The sequence below is a fragment of the Anopheles aquasalis genome, chromosome 3 (genome assembly GCF_943734665.1).
Source record: "Anopheles aquasalis chromosome 3, idAnoAquaMG_Q_19, whole genome shotgun sequence".
Classification (NCBI taxonomy): domain Eukaryota; kingdom Metazoa; phylum Arthropoda; class Insecta; order Diptera; family Culicidae; genus Anopheles; species Anopheles aquasalis.
The window spans coordinates 26,681,596-26,701,595 of NC_064878.1; the positions used below are offsets into that span (position 1 = coordinate 26,681,596).

Consider the following 20,000-nt stretch of genomic DNA (forward strand, 5'->3'; position numbering starts at 1 on the left):
GGCGGGTCCCGAGGAATGTTTTCATTCCAGCCAGATCATCTGTCTCCAGGAACTGCAGCAGCGTCCGGTGACCTATGGATCCCATCGAGTCGCACCGATTCAGTGCCTGTGCGATTCGAGCGAGGCGCGAGAGATCGAAAAGGAAAACGGAATAGAGAACAGAATGATCATTAGAACGTGTGACTGGCTGTGAGTGTACCGGTATCGATCACCGATCAGGTTAATTGCACCACAAAGTTGAAAGGGAAAACATCTAGTTTCTATTTAGAATTAAAACGAAAATGCAGAAAGAAACGTCTATACAATCAAATCGTGTTGAGAGTCCCCTTTTTGCAGTAGTTTCTCGTGAATGAGAGCAAAGGGAGCTGCTACATACTAGCATGGCCAGGGGGGCATTCGTAGCACACACCAGCAGGAGTAAGAAGCCAGCAATAACGCGCTCACATGAAGTATGTAGGGAAAAAAACGGATAGAACATCGAGAGAAGCAATTAAAAGGGTTATCGTTGGTTTGACAACTCCTAATCAAACCAAATGTAGTATTAAATATTAAAGAGTTGAGTTATAAAATTGGAAGAATCACAAAAAGGCTCTGCGCGCGAATCACAAACACGAATACACAAGATTAATTGTTGGAAAAGCAACAACATGTAGTACAAACAGTATTACATCGATTAACTTTACTTAAATGGTTGTATGGATGATTGCAATCACTACGATGATACACCGTAGAGCACGATGATACAAGGAAACAAAACACATAACATCAAACATCACATAACATGCACATGAGTCCTTTTTACATCAACAACAAGAATTTGGGTGAATTTTTTCCCTTGACATCTTTTTCCAAATGATTGAACGCAACCTAAACTCGGCACCATTTCTAGGGCATTAGCGCCTTTACCCATTGCCATTGACAAATCCTACGAGCAAACACTGCTGAGCAAATAGTTCCACCACCCGTGGACCTCTCAAAGACACATCGGTTTCGAATGGGAGACACTCAGCTGGCGGAAAACAGCGCGCACGAAGGTGCAAGCAAGCATGCACCAAACACAAATGGTCTGCTCGAGTTTAGCTGAAGAACTTGCAATTTCCTTATCGGGCAATGGAGCTGCGATACGGTTGAGTCACCACCTTTCGGAACACCGGTATTTAGTATTTAGAGCCGACCGACCGACCGACACCGAACCCCTTTTTTCGAGTCCTCCGATGAGTCAACTGGAGTGTGTGCACACCCTGCGCGTAACAACGCGCCCGGTTTGCAGTTTTCTAATTGGCTGATTTTCCCACCCCATTAGAGGATGGTCCCTGGACTGGTTGGTCTGGTCTGCTAACCGCGCATGGTGGCTTCGCATAACTAAGGGGCAACCTAAAGCGACCTTCAGCTCACACGAACCGTGGTACCGTGGGTAATAGAGTATCTGGTTCCGCTTCTGCCGCTCTCCCCTGCGAAACAAGGAGGCCAATCGCGGGTATTTGCGCAGCAATGTCGCTAGCACAAGCATTACCTATCCTACCAGTGCACCGGTTGCAGCCCGTAAGGATAGGGCCACAAATGGGCAGACGGGGAGGGAGGGGGTTTGCTCGATTGAACTCCATCGACGAGATTCCGATACAGGCAGGCAGGCAGGCAGGCAGGCGATGACATCATTAGTGTGAAAGGCTCGAAAGAAAGGAACACCACGCTCGGAAGCCACGGCCACACGGGAACCGCTGCAAGCGCCTAGCATCTCTCCCCACGTACCGGGGCCTGGGGTTCCGGTTTTGCGATCGAAATGACCGTGCTTACATTGAGCAGTGACCGTCAGCAGTGGCTGCTGCGCACTGTCCAGTAGCAGACAACCGGCCGGATCACTCTGCCCCTCCCGCCGTCGAGCGCTGGTGGTGGACGGGCTATAATTCTATCTTTTTTATAAATGGATAATTTAGCAATTTTGTCATCAACAACATCGGCTCGATGATTATCGCGTGCCATCTTCATTTAACTACCTCTTCTGATTGGGGTCATGAGAGAGTTTTACACTGTTGTGAGCTGCGAGGTAGTGTATGTTTAGTGAGGTATAGAAAATGGGGCTTCATTGATGGGGCACGGACAGCTTATTGAAGGTTATTAGGTAGGGGTTTTATTGGATAATTCAACTGTAAGCAGATCTCGTTAGCAACGTTGTGGAATGTTACATTGTGAAAGATTCAATTAGTTTATGGAATTATGTTTTTACAACAGAAAATGTGACATTGAAATGTTAAATCAAACCTAACAAAGCAAAGGGGGATCAATCGGTAAGTGACATTAGTAGTCGATCCAGAAGGCGTTAGTTCGACTCTTGGTAGTACCCAGTAAATACAGGGTTACTGACATGAAGGGTTACCTATTCAAAACCTATTCACTATAACTTTTTTGTTTGAAATGATTTTGTATTGATTTCAAAGGCAAAATTGTTTTAAAATAATCTAATTTTCAGAAACTTTTCGCTATAGCTCAGTTTTGTCACATTTGGCTCGACTATAGCCTTCTAACGGTCTGAAAAAAAATTGATGCTGCACGAATGTGATCTTGCGGTATTTTGGCTCGTTCTCGTACAATCGATTTCATTATCGCATCCATACTGGCTTATTTTTTAGTCCTCACCTTGCTCTCTAACTTGGACCAGACGGAATGGTCCATCGGATTTGCGTCTGGCGACATCAAAATCCAAATGTGTGGACTAAATGAAGTGTGGAACATGATTTTTAGCCATTTTTGGTTCGCACGAGCTTTATGAGACGATTCCGAGTCTTGTAGGAACGTTCATGGTCTGTGACCGAAATGATTACGTGTCCACGGTTCTAAAGCACCTTCTGAAACATATTATCGATAACATGTCGCTTTTTATTTGACTCCAGGATCGATGAAAACAGTTGAAGAGCGCCCATCAGCGGTCCAAGCCAATAATTGCGATGGGAAATTGCTACGAGTAGCCGTACTTAGGCTCAAATTCAAGTATGAACCATCGATCAAGTAATCACGATCGTTTTTAAAGGTTATGGATAGATTAATTTGAAAATTTTTCTCATCGGAGAACACAATGTGTGAAAATTTACCACGTTCGTGCAAGCGTAACAACTCCTTTGCTCGTTCGCACTGAACTTTATTTTGCTGCGGTGTAAGATTGTGTGCTTTTGAGAAGTTGTAAGGCTCAACCTTGAGATCATTTTTCATTATGGGTTGCATAGGATCGAGCGAAATTTTCATATCTTTTGCGAGTTTTTTATGGACTGCGACGCGGATTTCGTTGAATTCTGGCCTTCACTTTCCGAATCATTTCTGGCGATGTTCGGTTTGTTTTGGTCCACTTCCATAGCGTTTTATAATGCTATCAGTACCGTTGTATCGATTTATGGAGCGATACACAAACATTTCGTTCATTTTAAGGTGACTGAGCTCACGAATTATAGCTGAAGGTTGTGATTTTCCAGTCAAATAAACGCCATCACAGCTATTATGTTTGAATTACATCACGATAAAAAAAATCTACAAAATATAGACGCAAGTGCTTTTGGTAGCTTGTAAACAATATATTAAACTATAACTAAAACAATTTTGGCGTCGATATTACGAGCGGTTTGAAAGATACAGCACTGTGAATTTGGTAGCACTTCATATCAGTAACCCTGTAGATAAAATAATCCTACAGCTTTCATCTTTTACGAAGGAAAAAATCAATAAATTTACAAAAGATATTTGGACCATTATCTCCAGACTTCCTCCAAACAAACCCGTGTGGCCCTGGCGACCGAGAGAGCTCCATTTAAGCTGTCCACATTGGTAATAATAGAAAACTACTTCCCGCGAATCTCTCATGCCCACCCGTGATCAGGTCAGGCTAAACGGTGCCAGATATCAATCATGAAGCCCCCGGAATGGATCACGACTGCTGCACCGCCGTGTAAACCCCTCCGTTGCTACACAGAACCTGCATTCATGAAAGGAGAGAGAGACAGAGGGATGGCAAGAGAACACGCGAGAATGAGAATAGAATCTACAGCTAGAAAAACAGCCGTCAAAGCCTCGGGCGTTGGGTTCAAGTTGTGGTTCTGTCCCCCCCCCCCCCCTTCTCCATCGGCTTCTCTGAACAAGGCACTACTACTGCGCTGCTGCGGTTCCTTTTTTATCAACAGTGATTATACTTTTAAATTGGTCCCTTAGAGTTAATCAAATCGCGCCCACCGCGTCCAGTGCGTTCTATATCACTCTTTCGCCGGATAGTACACTCCAGCAGCGAGCAGCTCGGCGAGACCAATGGACACTGGTCTTTAGGAACTAACACGGACCTGGATGGACACAGCCGTGATCTCCGGTCTAAAAGCCAACCTCTCCTCTGTTCAGGCTCTAGAAGAACCTCGGCGGCGGAGCAAATGCAAATGCACATGCACAAATACCGGTCCAGGCGGCGTCGGATTAGGTAGCTGCAAAGCTGTAGTGCAACCGGGCAGGCAGCCAGTTGCATGCGCCTGGGAACATGCGTTGGTGGGCTACTACTTGCACTCTGACACGCCTCTATGTGTCGCTTGGCGGTGGGGGGGGCCACTACGGGCCGGCACGACACACCGAGTGCAGCAGGACATGCATGCGGTTGTTCGTGGACCGGGTTGAACCGTCGTACGATCGCGCGTGGTGGACACAACATGTTTATCGACACTTCAGCAACTACCTCCAAGTCAGCCAGCTACCCAGCCGAGAGAATGGTCTCAAGGTCGATGAAAATATCGGACACTCGGGCACGATAGAGCAATCCGGATCCCTGGAGCATGAGTCACACACTAGGATGACGGCGCGCGACTCGTCTGGCGCGAAGTAAACAAATCGTTCGCTCTCTGTCTCTCTGCTTCTCTCTCCTGCTCTCTACCATCCACAACGACGCATTTTCGGAGATGCGTAATCTGAATAAGGCGCAGATTAAAGCCCACGCCGGCGCCAGGCGGAATCTCCAAGCGCGATGAAAGACCTGGTTGGAATGATGGTTTGCCAATCGATGGAAATGTGAAATATGTTTGTGCTAGATGCAAAAACAGGCTTTCTGCGTAATACCATCCCCACCGCCCACAACAGTGCGTAAGGCGTAAAATTCGATCGTAAATATCTATCAATGCCATCACGAGTATCGTTGCGCTGAACAACCCTTGGATGTCGTTGAAATCGGCGATAAGAAGCGAAAGTTCATAATAATCGATCGTAGAGTTAGTGTAAAATGTAATTTGTATATAAATTGAATAGTTGGTGTATTAATCAAGCAAAGACCTGCAGGATACTGGAAAAGTAAGGAATGGAAGCGATCTTTCATCGACTACCAAGTTAATCAAGTTTAGAGATGCTACGTTTGCTGTTCAAAAATGCCAAAAAGCTGTCAAGTACTATGACGAATTGCCTTTCCTTCCATCCGCACGTGACGGATCCACGGCACCATCACCCTACCCCTACTGGCCGACAACAAGCCAAGATCCGGCAAGAAACAACGTTAACATACATGCACTTTCGAAGATCGCGTTATCCGCCGCCCATACGCCTTGAGACGCTGGACGTTCAGGATCAGCTCATCGCACCCGATTACTTTCATCTTGTCTCGTCTCAGTGTCGGCGGAGGGTGGCCAGTAAAAGCCACACCACCGGGGTACGGTAGTATCACAGACAACAGCAGCACCTCCTCAGCATACGGCCACGGCACGGCCACAAACACGGGGCAAGCACACAAACGTAACGCACATTCGCACAGCGGACAGAAGGCAGAAGAGGCTTAAGCGCGACGATGCAATAATCGATGAACGGTTTTCGGTGTCTTCCCCCGAAATCTGGCGAGACCAGTGATGGAGAACGGCGCGGAACGGGGTGGAACACATAAAACCCGCGCCTGGGACACACTAAGAAGGACACACAAATGGGGCATTAAGAAATTGCATTCTGGTTTTCTGCAGACAGCGCGCGCTGCTCCGGTTGCCCAATTTCCTCAAACCATTTTCGTCGTACAGCGAGCGAGCAGCCGAGTGAGACTTCTTTGCAAGGAATCCACGCCATTAATATCCAGGCGCGGGAGGGATTACTTTTTGGTTGTTTAATTGGTTATCCTTCGTCCACTTGTGCTTTCTTACATTTGGGCATCTTTATGGGATGCGACTTATCGGTGTCTCGGTCGGTCGCGATCGGATGATGATCGCGTGACCTTATATTATCGGTGGTAGCAGGTATCGTGCAGCGGGCGCACCAGGCATCAACAAGACAGGAGTGGGTATTTTTGGGAGGAGGCAAGGGAAAGGACAATAAACTTTAAATCGCATCCAGCATACCAGTGCCAGCGAGATGGAAAATGTAATTCGTTAAGTGGCCATAAATTCCCACTTTTGGTTTGGCACTGTGCGAAAGCATAAAAAAAATCGCTCAGACAAGGTCGATTTATAAACCCTCTGCCACGCCGCGACCGCGTGCTCGAATGCATCATCTCAAACCGGATATCGGTCCTACTTATGAGGAACGCGAAGAAGCTGCCAACGCTGACCATGCTTACTGGCTTGGCTGGAACACACTCAAACTGGATCCTGGTCACCGGGTTTTGTTGCTCCGCGATATCATCTTCATTGGGGAACCTTCCGATTTCCTTCAAAGCCAGAGTCCATCCAGAGTCCGTTTTCGTGAGGGCTGGTAATTCCACCAAACAGGTGGAAGTTTGACTAGTTAACCACCGGTGACAACTGTGGGCCCGGGGAAAACCCCCTAAAAATTCGGCTGAGCTCATAAACTTGAAATAGTTTAGCGTGAAAGCGATTCCGGTTCTTCCGACCCGATCGATCTGCTTCACGTTCAAAAACGTTGCGCCAAAGACGCTCACAAAGAGCAACGGAGACGAGGGGATGTGGGATCGCTGAACTATCAGCAGAAGCACCGTGTCTCTCACTTCATTTAAAGTGATCTGTAAAATGGAATCGCCAACTCCCCAAAAACACGATTAGTTCTTCCTCGGCGCCAATGCCACCGCCACACGGTCGTTCGCTTGGTGAGAATTTATCGTGAGAACGCGCACGCTCTGGGATCGAGTTTCGCACTTTCAGCCGATCGAAACTCGTCGATCTTTATCTGTTTTTTTTTTTTATTATTTTCTTTAAAATTTATTATAAACACGGAATGGGATTTTATTTTAATCTCCCGCTTCACACGGCGTGGCATGGCGGGAATGGGGGTGGGAGGGGGGGGGGGGGGTTTCCTTCTTTTTTTTTGCTAACGAACAAAGATAACCGCAAAACCCGTTCCTGTGGTCCATTGGAAGATCACATGGAAGTTGCGATCACCACCGTGATTTGGGTTTTATTTCCGTTGTTTTTATATTAAAACTTTTCGCCCATTATTTGTATTTCGAGCACCAGCTTTCTGGAAAATTTGCGGGCCTTAGGCGATCTGATGTCAACCAAAACAATGCATGAAACATCCAAATCGATCGAGATCGATCGGATGCTGTGCAAAACACGATAACAACAAGCTGCGCTGAAGTAGGTGCTCTGCTTAAGCTGTTTCGCTCGCTTTTTTCTTCTCTTTGTTTCCGTTAGCAAAACACAAGCACACGGAAAGGTGTGATCAGGCCAGGAATAAATTAACATAATCCTGTTGGATTGAGATTTTGGCCGAAATTTGTGAGGGATCTATCCCAAAGGAGGCCATTTTGGAATGCAATTTATCCGGCACGAGACGGATAGGGAGACAACCACCGAGTAGGAGGGTAACTGGCCACTAGGACGCTCTGTACGACGAAAAGGATCGAGGTGGATCGGAGCACGCCCTAAACTCTGCACTGGTGCTGCCCTTACAGATGCTGTTACGGTGTGGGGGGGAGCTTTCTGGGCGCACTATTCACGTCTTCCTCTGAACACACTTTGCCGGCGGTATGACGGTGCACGGAAGACCGAATTGAACCGATCACACAGTGTCACACACGTTTTGTGATATTAAGGCACACGAACGCGGTGGTGCAGCCACAGGTGGTCTCTTCCTCTGTCCGGAAATGCTGCTGCTGCTGGGACACTCGTCTCCGCACACGTTCGCACACCAACGGCACACCACTAGCAACCGAGACGCGGTGCATTCTCATTCCGTTCCGTTGTATGGCAGCGGTCGTTCCATCGGAAGTCGGCACGATCCATCATCGCGTCGTTCGAGGACGAGCAAAATGGGTTCTAAGGCGCTCGAAGCACACAACCACGACGAGAACGACTGGAACAACCAAACCGGAGTGGTGCAGTAACTGTCGTATTGCGGGATGCGGGGTAACCACTGGGCCACACGAACGCCTGCTGACCTCCTCCACTTCTCTTTCAGTCAGTCAGTTGCGTTCGATGGTTCGCGGTCGACTGAACCGAACGACGGGTCGTGCCCGGTCCGAAAGGCTCCCAGCGCCTGCCTGCACGACTGCTCCAATCCGATCCGATCCGATCAGGCGTGTGGTGGCTGATCAGGGTGACAGAAACCGGCACTAGCTGAATGGCTCGTTCGGCGACGGGGAACAGGTCCACCGACCGGGCCTACACAACAGCTGATCGCACTCGCTCGCACACGAAGAAACACGGCGATGAGCTTGAAGTGACGAACCCGTTGGCGCAGTCGTTTAGATCCAGCTGAACTCATACGCCAACTCATGGCGGCCAACTACCACCACCAGCAGGGCGCAATTTAAAGTACAAGCGACCATTACACGAGATACGAAGATGTGCCGTCCGAGCCGTGCCTCCGGATTTACGGGTCAGCACCAGACAGCAGCGCGTCACACGCCGTTCGTTCAATGACTTTTCCGTAGAACTTCATTTTATGGGCCCAACTGCAGGACCTCTGGGTGGCTGGGATAAACCCATGTGCAAGGTTTTATTGTGCTGCAGTTGGGAGCTGCACTAGAAAGAGAAGATTCCTCTTTCTGTAAGCTATCTGCTGGATTTGCTTTTCAGATTTCCTTTTATTTGGATTGCCAGAGCGTTGGATTGGATCATTGTAAGCTTCGCTCTACTCTGTATCGAAGCACGTGTTCAAACAAAAAGTTCACACCATCTCAGCCCAACATTGTGCCAGCGTTCATTGTCAAGCTCTCCGCTCAAGTTAGTATAGGTGTATATCGATCGCTGGATCTAGTTATCGGAGAACAATTTTAAATTCAAATAAATCCCATAAAACAATTCAACTTTATATAGCACGTCACTTCGCGGCTGCTGCACCGATTAGCGACTATTTGCAACGTCGTTTGAGCGTTTGAGACAGTCTGCTCGATCCAGATCAAACTGCGAACTGGGGAAGCAGGTTTTGTAGATCAAGTGTTGCCCCGTGTAGCTGAGAATTTAAAAGTCAATTCGGGAGATGCAGTGGTATTGCCTGGCGATCAGGGTACAATCCATGCGCCAAATCGATCTGTTCCTTATTGAAAGCGTGCGCTGCGTGTGAATATGGCAATTTTAAAAGCGTCGCCCATTGTGTGACGAGTTATTTTTTCCAGCGACCGATCGCACACGTGGCCGTGGCGGCGCTTGGTAACGCAGATTGATACGCAGTTACCAACTTGGCTACTATGTGACTAAAACGAATCCACCGTGAGTTGCATATATTAAAGGGTGCCAGCGGACAAGCACGTCACTCCATCGACCTCCCAAAGCTATCATGTGTTCCCGTGTGAATACGAAAATAGCCTAAATTGTTAATTGGCCGACAAAGGCGTAAGGAGGATCGTCTTTAAGTGTGACGTAGTCGTTGTGTGCGGAGTGCCCAGAAAGATCAAAACTGAAATCCGAACGGAGGCCCGGCTGCGGCCAACTGTTAACGATGGCAAACGATTTGTTTTCATCCAAAGTAATTTGTCATTATGCCGGCCTTCCCCCTCGCATAACTCCTTGGTTTGTGTATAAGAGATTCACGACAGTTGGAACGATGCCAACGCTGCGACATGAGTTGATACTAATGGCTCGCAGGCCAGATGTACCGTGTAAAACCATTAGAACAATGTTTGTCTGCGCCCACAGGGTAAGTGTAAACGATCCTTGGCAATACACCTGTGCTTTGTGTGAATCATTCGGTCAGGTTACTGAAATGTTGATTGCTTTGGCGACATTGTAGCAAAATGGGGAACATTATTTGTCGGATGCATTCTGACTGATCAAGGTAAAAAAAAAACCTGTTATCTCTACACAACATACACCAAATTACATGACATACACTGTGTGTTACATCAAGATTAGGTGTAACCAACATTCTGAAAAGCAATAAGATTTAAACATTTTAGTAACTTACTAATATGATAAGAAAAGATGAACAAGGTTTACGAATGTTTAGATTTTAAATAGGAGAATTTTAATTGAATTAGTGCAAACAAATGAATTCTACGTAGTTACGAACGCTTCAAAACATCTGTTGACGAATCGACAAAAGAACGTAAAACTCTCGAGTTACTATAAACAACGGTTAAACCAAAACGATAACAAGAACACATCAATGGTATCTTCTAAAAGGAACGAACAACCAATACAAAACAAAATGAAAACTTGCGGGTATGATAATAACATGTTGAAAGATAGGAGTGAAACGGGAAAACGGTTTGAATACTACAAGAAGATCCACAGCTACCAGGAACATGGGGAGATCAAAGATGCGATCAAGAAGTGGTCGAGCGAGGCAAAAAGTCAGCGAAGAGAACAAAGAGCAAGACAGAGAGAGAGAGAGAGAGAGAGAGAGAGAGGGAGAGAGAGAAAGAGAGAGAAAGAGAGAGCAAGGGAATGAGATAGAGAGAACTAGAAAATGGAGCGAGCTGGATAGATAATGTTCTAGCGGCAGCAACAGCAGCATCAGTTAGCTAAGAGGAATCCAAAACAATCAAAACGTGGAGAAAGGTTAATGGCAAAAACACGGCCAATGGTGAGGAACGAGGGAAAGGGACAGTAGTATGTGAGGATGCCAGGATGCCAGGATGATGTTCAAAACCGAGAACGAGTGGTAGTGATGGTGGTGGTGGAGGTGGTTGCTTTGCTAAGTTGCACAAGGTAAATGGCAGGCGAAATGGTTTGTTATAGCGAGCGGGCGCACGAGCGGGTGTCGTGGGGTGTAACACACACAACGGGTGGGGGGGTAGATACCGTATTGGAATGACGTCTCATGATCGCAAAACTGAACCGCCGGTGTTGCGGATGGTCCGAATCGGCGGTACTGGCGACACCGGCCAGCAGATTGCCCGGATGGTAAGGCGAAAGCGAGCTTGTTACGACCAGCGAAGGTATGCGCAGCCGATGGTGTAGCAGCCGTGTTGGCGTGCTGCTCCTGCTGCTGACAGTGGCCGTGGCCACGGACGCTGCCACGGCAACCGGTGAACTCGTGGCCGACGACTCCGCTGGACCACCGGGTTCGGTAATGCCCCGGGGAGCGGTAGCGGCACCATCGGCCGCCACACGTTCCTCCCGTCCATCGGTTGGCGATACTGGCCGTGAAGACTGCTCATCATGCTGCTGCTGCTGGTGCTGGCGCTCCGGAGAGCTCGGCGTCGTGGCCAGCAGAGGGCTATTGTTGTTGGTTAGATCGAGTGCTTCCTCGAGTTGCTGAGTCGCAGCGGCCGCAAACGATCCATGAATGCTGCTCACCAGTGCCCTCACATGATCATAGCTTCTCCTGTCGTTGTCCATGCTTTTGCGCGGCTAATGATGCTTGTAATGATGGCCTTTTAGACAAAACTGAGGCGGATGCAGTAACTGCTCGACGGCACGACAGTAAAAAAACATGCAAATTTTGCGGCGACCAGGCGACGTTTCTCGTACTCTCCTTCTTACTAGGAGGACATGGCAGTTTCACGCCACGCTTTTTGTTTGGTCGTTTTTAGCTCGCTAGCTGTGACGATGGACGACCTTGTTCTTCACCTGTGGACACCTGTGGGAAGGTTTGATCGAACCAAGACGAGGAGCAGAGCGAAGCGATCGGATTGGGAAACTAAACCAATTGAACCGTCGGAGGAGACAGAGAGAGAGTTATGGTGGCCTGATCATGTATGTCTGTGTTTTGGATTTTCGTTCTCGTCTTTTCACATTTTGAGAAAAAAAATGATTTGGAACACGCAAGATGCAGAAGATTGATTGATTGAAACAAACCAGGGAGAAGAGAGAGAGAGAGAGAGAGAGGGAGAGAGACAGGAGAGAGAAAGAGAGAAAGAGAGAGAGATAAAGAATGAAGACGGTTAGCACAGTTGAGTCAACATCGCTGCTATTGTTGTCATGGGTAGGATCGAACGGACGGACGGACGGGCACAGACGCCAACTGTACGATGGAATAGCTATCTTTCTCTGGAAAAGAACAAGAATTTTTCACAACAAGGGCATCCTAGTTTCAAGCCAAACTGCATTCAAACTCTCTCCAGAACGCGCTATTGGGGAAGGAAAATGCAAAACTGTCGGGCTGTTAGATAGCGGAAACCTAGCGAAGGAACTACCGGGCGGGCCGTGCATAGCATTTGGGAGCAAAACTCGAAATCGAAGGACAGCGCGATCATCGTGGATGGAATGCCTAGGGTTTTTGTTTTTAATGAATGTACACAAATACTACTGGCGAAGGCTATTGAAAGGACACCAACATAATCGAGCGCTTATTCTATCCAAGTACCCGGTTCCATATTCAATCAATTTCAATTAAAAGCCATTCTGGATACTATTCTGATGCATGCTAGGGCAGCACTAGGTGGCAACGCTACTTGCAACGCTATACTATTGAAGCTCGGTAACATCTAATCAAATCGCTTCGATCTAACGCAACGAAACCGCTCGAAAGCTGTAAGCGTGTTATCGTAACCCGCTATCGGGAAATGTGTGCGCACGCTACGAGAGTCTTGATTCACACTACACAGCGTTACCGAATCGAGAACAAGCCGGAGGAGAAGATGCACCGAGAAAGGTCATTTCTACGGCAGGTTTAGCAGCAGACCTCGGTCTGCTGCACCTCGGTCGCACCAGAACGCCGCGTGAGTAGACATCGAGAACATAGACCACATGTGGAACGTGCTTTGTGATTGGGCGAGCATGGGAGTCGCAAACACGCACATGCAGTACTAGCAGCCATCAAGAGAGGATCTGATCTGGCATCGCGGTGAATGTCTGCACACCATCTTCTCGGTACAAATATACATACATACGCACACGCATACGGACACAATTTCCATCAATGTTCGTTATGTTTTTTTTTTAACGGAACGTTTCGATAGAAATCATGACTGATATTGGCTAATGATGGATGATTTTGCGGTAGATGAAAATGCACTAAACGGATGGCATTTTGTAGAAGAAGTTTATGATGTAACAGTTGATGACAATTGCCATCAGACACTCTCGTAAATGAAGGTAGTCAACGTGATGGGTATGAATAAAATGGCCTGGTCGATGTCCATGGTCGTCGGTCAGTGCACTGTCGCTGAAGGTCTTGGCAGGCATTGAGCGGTACAGTATAAGGTAAATCCAGGCTAGAATTCAATTAAAAGTTAGACTGCGCAAGGGGCTTAGAAGGGGGGGGACGTTGCACCCATCTCGTTTGTACAGCGGTGCTACAACAAGGCAAAGGACATCCCACTCACGGTGTAACCGTTGCCCACTAATTGCCGCGCCGAACACAACGGATGCCGTAGTGGAGTTCATTAGTGAATCGAATAGTTCTTTATTTTATGAGCATGGTTAACCTCAAATTTACATATTATCCATTTACCGTTTGGCCATCTTTACTTTGCTTCCTGAAATGCAATAGCCATTTCTTTGGACTGTTCGTTGTCGAGAACCAAGTCCTTTTTTCCCAGCGGTTAATGACCTTTGCTTCAAGTTATTTGTTTTGCTAGACAGACTAGACTTTGAACGCGGACAAAACACAGTATAGTGATGTCCTACAAATGTGCAAAACATTGGAAACATTTAACGTATACCTCCTTAAAGTTCCTAAAATCCATTACACTCAGACGTAACAGATCATGGCTTCAAAGATCTAACAAAGAGGTTATCTTAAGCTGCCAAAGTGTTTGAAATCCATGAACTACACCACAATACCCTACGACGAATGAGAACTCGTTTAATAAGGAACAGCATTACTGCTGTAAGAACAGGAGTTCCGACAGAAGTTTCATCGCCTGAGTGGCATCGCGAGGCCGTTCAGCACAAACTAACTGATGTCTGATCATTGCCCTTCTACTCTCCAACTTTGATCTTGAAAAATCCTTCACAGTGCCGTGCAAATGGCCTACGGGGAGCGTGCGAAACATTGTCTCGCACACTCACTGATAAGACACTACCCCATCCCGAGACAACCGAGCGACAGACGTTACCATATCGAATGGAATGGTTTTACTCGTTTAGGGTCACCGTCGTATCTGTGCAGGTGATAACGCCGCTTCACTCTCTCTATCTATCTCTCGATCCGTCGAGCGTATCACCCTATCCCTCATCTGCAAACAGCAGGGGTGGCCTCGTGATCCACCGCCATCATCACGCCTGTCCTGCGTTAATGAGCGCATGCTTGAGAGTGCCGCGGACGACGACGGCAATCGACGCGATATCTACCGAACCGCCCCTCGTCTCGGCTAGTAGGACTCTCACAAGGATTTGAAGTGATCGACGTCATTGAGACACGTTTTCCAACCTGACGTGACGGACCTGGGGGGCCGTTTTTCTCGGCGAAGGTGATCACCAAACGATCGATCCCCCCCAACCCCGAACGGAAGAGTACTACAGGACCATTCTCTATGTATCCCCCCCCCTACCCCCTCAAAAGTTTATCCGCATTCCGCGGCCCGGTATTGATTGATACTGGGGGCGGGCCCGGGATCTATATTTACCTGATGATGGTGGTGATGCTCGTGCAGGCCCGGGAATCGATGCTTCCCTTTGAACATTGTGCTTGTGCCGTGAGTAGCGAGCTGCTCGAGCTCGCTTCCTAACCACCGGGAATGGAATGAACGCCACGCCACACCGGGCTATCAATCACTATCACCGGGCGGACAGGAGGACGGACTTGGTCGACGACAGCCGGTCGTAGTATTTCGTGTCGATCAATACCAGTAGGTTAGGACTGCATGCCACGACAAAATTGTGCCACCAACAGAGTAATGCAATGTGGAGCAGCAGCAACAACAACGGCAGCAGCTTCAATCGCGCACCATCATCTCGCGGGATGTCATTCCAATCAAACCAGCACAGCAGCGAAAGCACATGAGTAAGCACTATTCGTCGGGGCGCGGGGAATTCTGTGGGCCACACGTACTTCTCGGGAACACCACGGTTGTAAACTGGGCCGCGACGGTGATACTGCCGCCGAATGGCCTCTCACTCAGCTACTAGCTCCACGGCACAAAACCACCGCCGCCGCTCCGCGCACACACTGTGTTTACACGTTGATAGGGATGTTTTGCTTCACAGCAGCAGCCTGCTTCGTGCTGCACACGCAAACGCTGCAGCAGCTCTTCTTTGTCGCCGTCTTCGATCTCGCCGAAGCTCTTCTCGTCTCGTCTTTCTCGATGAAGGAACCGCGAGGAGCGATCACAGCACAGTCAGTGGAATCTAATTTGTGAATTGAATCGCTGACAAGAAACTGACGGAAACTGTCTGCGCTAGAGAGTCTGTGCCGGGTATCTACCCGGTGCCCTTCGGAACCAAAAACCACCAACAGAGCGAGATGAACTCTTCGCCACGTAGAACCGACCGCTGGTGCGCCCGTTCGTCAACTGAGAGCCGCGACATCGCCGGGCACCAACAGCAAAGCGACCGAATCGACTACAGCTGGTCGGGCCGTCAGGGGGTGACGATAGTGTAGGGTTGACCACCACCACCACCACCACCACCACCAGCAGCACCCTAGTACAGCAGTTCCTCTATCCCGCGAGTGGAGGTGTATCGCACGCCGCTTGCGACGGCGATGACAACAACGACGACAACCACGACGACGACGACGACAATAGACGGGCGAGCGAAGTGGCGCTATATATCTGTGATTAAAAATTCTTTCCCCACAAACAAACGGTCACACGTTTGGGGGTGTCTGTGCCAGTGTGTGTCTAGCGACGAGAGCGCGAGAGGCGCGAAACGCATCCACACGCGTCGTGTTGGGATGCGATGTGGATGAGGAGGACAGTGGGATGCGCGCGGCAGGGCGCGATACACACGGTGCCAGAGACGAGCGTTAGCAAGAGCTAGGCGTTTGACTCGCGTCTCAACAGCTGATGATGAGCGGCCGCGACTGTTACAACCGGGCGTTTATCTGGTGACCACAAGACTAGGAGGAAACGAGCGACAAGGCAAGAGAGTCGGTGGAATATTGGAGCAAAGACTTCTTGGATAACGAAGCGGTTGTTAGACATCAACACAACTACACAATCGATGAGTGGAAACTTGAGGGTTTCAGCTCTAGATATTACAATAATAAGGTTTTTCATGAATTTTTGGACACTTTAAAAGTCTATGACCTAACAAATCTGCGTATCCGGAAGCGGAGACGAAAGCTGCATGCAATGGAACTTTGCGTAATGGAATCATCAAATTGTAAACGCTATCGAAACGGTGGGCAATAAAAAAAAAGGTGGCATTATATCAGATCACCGTTCGGTCTCTGTCTGATAAGCCAGAACCAGGAGGGGTAGCCTAATGGTGATCTATTAAAAAAATAATACAGTAAGCCACCGTCAGCCATTATAACTCCATCATCGGGAGTGGAACCTCATAAAGCACCCAAGGCTAAAAGTATTGGAACAATCAGTGGCATACTAATGCGCAGACAACATTATTTAAGATTTTAGTAGAGCAACCAACATACCTCTACAAACAATAGAAACGAGTATCTTCTCAACCGGTGTTGCACCATTCTTCGCTGGATCTCGTGAACGAAAAATCTATCTTCTTTTCCAACTACTTCAACCAAAAGCAATGCCAGAGCAATGAAAGCCAGCAATGGTTGCTAGATGTGCACGGTGATTTCAATCTTTACCAAGGTTGCTCGATACCTACTAGCCAGTGTGGCGTTCTAATCGATTTCCCATTCCATACCATCCAATTACGTCCAACACTTTTCGACGGCAGTGCGTAGGCGCACCACAATCACCCATCGACACCATTTGGGACAAATTATTAAACTGTTATGACGATTGTCAGCGTAATTGATTGCGAAAAGCTATCAGCGAGCATCCCTCCCGCCGCGCGCAGCAGCACGTGGCCAAAGCATGGTCCATCCGCCGTTATTGAATTCATTGGCACGTTCCCTCCGCTTCCACTTCGATTGATCGGCGGCTCGAACATTGCTGCACGTGCGTCGATTGAGAGAAGTTGAAGTGGCGTGCGGCTCATCAAAACGGAGCGCCTCTTTGGTGGTGGCTTCGTGGCGTTAATGTGCCGACACTTGACAATCGTCCCGAGGAGGAACGGGAAATACTCATTAAGGAAGTGAACGAACGGATGATGGACGATTATGACATCCCACAGTAATAGTGCACCTGAAATCGAAGACTCTTGAAAATAGGTCTCTCCCAGCCGCTCCTCAAGCCACTCGCCGCTTAAGCAAATCGGACAAAATGTAGCAATTGCCGCAATACATACATTGTTGTTTGGACGTTCCAAAAATAGGCAACGGGGTTATAGGCAAGGTCGGAAAGGTTAAGTGTACGCGTGTCACGCCACGGGGACCGTTTAGCGCGCGATAAGAGCCCCGAGCATCGTGACATAGCGCCCCCCAGTAAGTAGTGCATGCCTCAGCTGCGAAGAAGACAACCGGGAGCTGCCAAGCAGCTGTCGGAAGCACGCAAAGTAAGTCAGGGTCAGGGACGATCGTTGTCGATAGGCCGGTCGGTGGCGGGGAGAATAAAATAACAAACAAATAATCTGCATCGACACGAGCGTTATGGCGCTGTAAGATTGTGCTCGCGTTAATCGATGTAATTGCACCCTTTTTTTTTGTAAAGAATTTCTTCGCCATAATCAAAGGAATATTGGAAAAGAGTAAGGGTAAAAAGTGTTCGTGTTTTTAGGTAATTATGAGCTAATCGTTATTGATCGCTTAAGAGGTTTGAGAATGAGAGGTTGAGTGTTCTCATGATGTGTATTATTAACGTAAAGAATGTTTCATTGTTAAAAACATATTTTTCAATCAATGAAAATATTCAAAATTTACGAAATACTCTTACTCTAGTGACTTATTAGTCATTGTAAGACAACCACTTTCAAGTACAAGAAACTGAAGGCAACATTCAGTCTGTATTCCATCGCCTTTAGGAATGTAAATAGCGAACACTTGTGCAAAGTTTCCGTCGAGAACACGATGCACACCTCTTGAAGAAACACAACCGTAAGACGAGTCAAAAGCATTCCAGGGAAGCACTTTTTCTATTAAATGCCCATTATTTACATCCCTTTCAAGCACGCATTTGTCACATTTTCCATGAAACAAATGCGCATTAAAAGCCGTAAAGAGGAGAGGAAAAAAAAGACAACATCATGAGAGCACTATAGCACGCCTATGCCACTGACCGCCGATGGGAATACTTTTGCTGGGACGCAAGTTGTGTTTACCTTTCCCACCGACATCTCAACCAACCAAACACGAGCTGCCACGGCAACGACCAGCGTTGATAAGATGGTAAAGATTAAAACGGAGCCCAGTATCGCGCTCGGAACGCCTCAGAGGAGCCATCTCATACCTGGTTCGAGGAGGAAGTCGATCGACGGAGCGAGTTACGCAGAAAGCCCAGATAGGGCAGGATGCTGCCATAGGAGTGGGTTCGCGGTAATCCGGCCCCACTGCCGGGTCCGGTCGTATGGCTGCTGCTGCTGCTTCTGGCCAGCGATGATTGCGTCAAGGGTGACAGCTCCGATAGCTCCCGATTCCGCAGGAATGGCCGTCGCTCCATTCTGGGGCAGTTTCAAAGGTTTTTCACACACAACCACACACAACGGGGTGCGTATTTAGGGTAAAGTTTGTCACAATTTCAACAATAAAAAAAAACTACAATAAATTTCCACAAACACCTTCCACTGGGAGATCAAAAACCCTTTGGCCCCGTGGAAGACACTGTCGTAAATGTTTCGATTCGATCCCGCAAGATCACGTTAAAAATTTCTTCAGCTCGGAACTCGGTGCTACCACTGGGTGCCACTGTCAGGCATGATGTTAGTCTGGTCGGACGATGCAACTACTGACCGACTGACTGCAGTGCATCATCTCGCGGTGTCTTATCGAGAAAGCCACCGGAATTCGCTCTTCCTGCTAGGGTCACGCTCTCTCTCTATCTCTCTTTCTCCCTCTTTACACCAGACAGACCACGCACACCGACACTCGGTAAAGGATTAATCGGTCACGGCAGCAGCAGCCTCTGGGCCCCCGGGAGGGTGTTGCTGCTAATGATGATCACACGGTACTATGCGCACACGGCACGCGGCATACAGTGAGATTAGTCGAGAGTGACAAAGTATAGTACGCTGGCCCTGTTTCGCTCGCATCGCGTTATCAGTTCACAAACTTGCGCTGGAATTAGTGAGCGCCACACGCGATCAACGGGTACGATCGCGCCGGCACATGCAAATGTCTTGGTGGATCGCAATCCTTTTCCTGGGAGTTGCTTGCTTGCTTGCTCTTCTCTGGCTCAGTCGTGCAATTGCAAATTAATTGTCAGGTAAAACAACAATTAAAGACATATTTTAGATAATTTAAATGGGACGAAATAATTTGAGGAACCTTTTTTTATTATCTCAAAACTCTAATCTCATTCTGTCACCTACAAGTGAATCTTGGCCTACTTTAATCGGCTGCCATAAAAAAAACGCTCAATCAAGTGGGCCACGTGGGCAATTAATTACCCACAAATCATCCCATTAGCATGAAGCATTCCCCCGCCTCACAAACAGCAAACAAAGGCCTACACGGATTAAATCGCATTCCATCTCGCAGCAGAAAAGACCAAAACCAACAATCTTGAAGCAATAACCCCATCGTGAAAATAAAGAAAAACAAGCGAAACA

At 48.0% G+C, this 20,000-nt stretch overlaps 1 protein-coding gene across 10 annotated transcripts in view; it reads right to left on the bottom strand.

Moving 5' to 3' along the window:
• LOC126578990 (kinase D-interacting substrate of 220 kDa) overlaps window positions 1-20,000 on the bottom strand; it is a 30,726-nt gene that overhangs the window by 9,223 nt on the left and 1,503 nt on the right. For 3 of the 10 annotated variants that reach the window (XR_007608416.1, XM_050242174.1, XM_050242172.1), the window contains exons 1-2: window positions 11,127-11,711; window positions 1-106 (exon numbers count right to left, since the gene is read on the bottom strand). The exon at window positions 1-106 is cut by the window's left edge and continues 26 nt beyond it. Coding sequence is in view for 9 of the 10 variants with exons in the window: in XM_050242174.1 (XP_050098131.1) it covers window positions 1-106; window positions 11,127-11,666 (646 nt within the window). In the remaining variant the exon portion in view is untranslated. Of the gene's footprint in view, window positions 107-5,509; window positions 5,901-7,832; window positions 8,315-11,126; window positions 11,712-14,839; window positions 15,710-18,682; window positions 19,159-20,000 lie in introns of those variants that run through there. The other 7 variants (XM_050242176.1, XM_050242173.1, XM_050242175.1 and 4 more) reach the window with 7 other exon arrangements.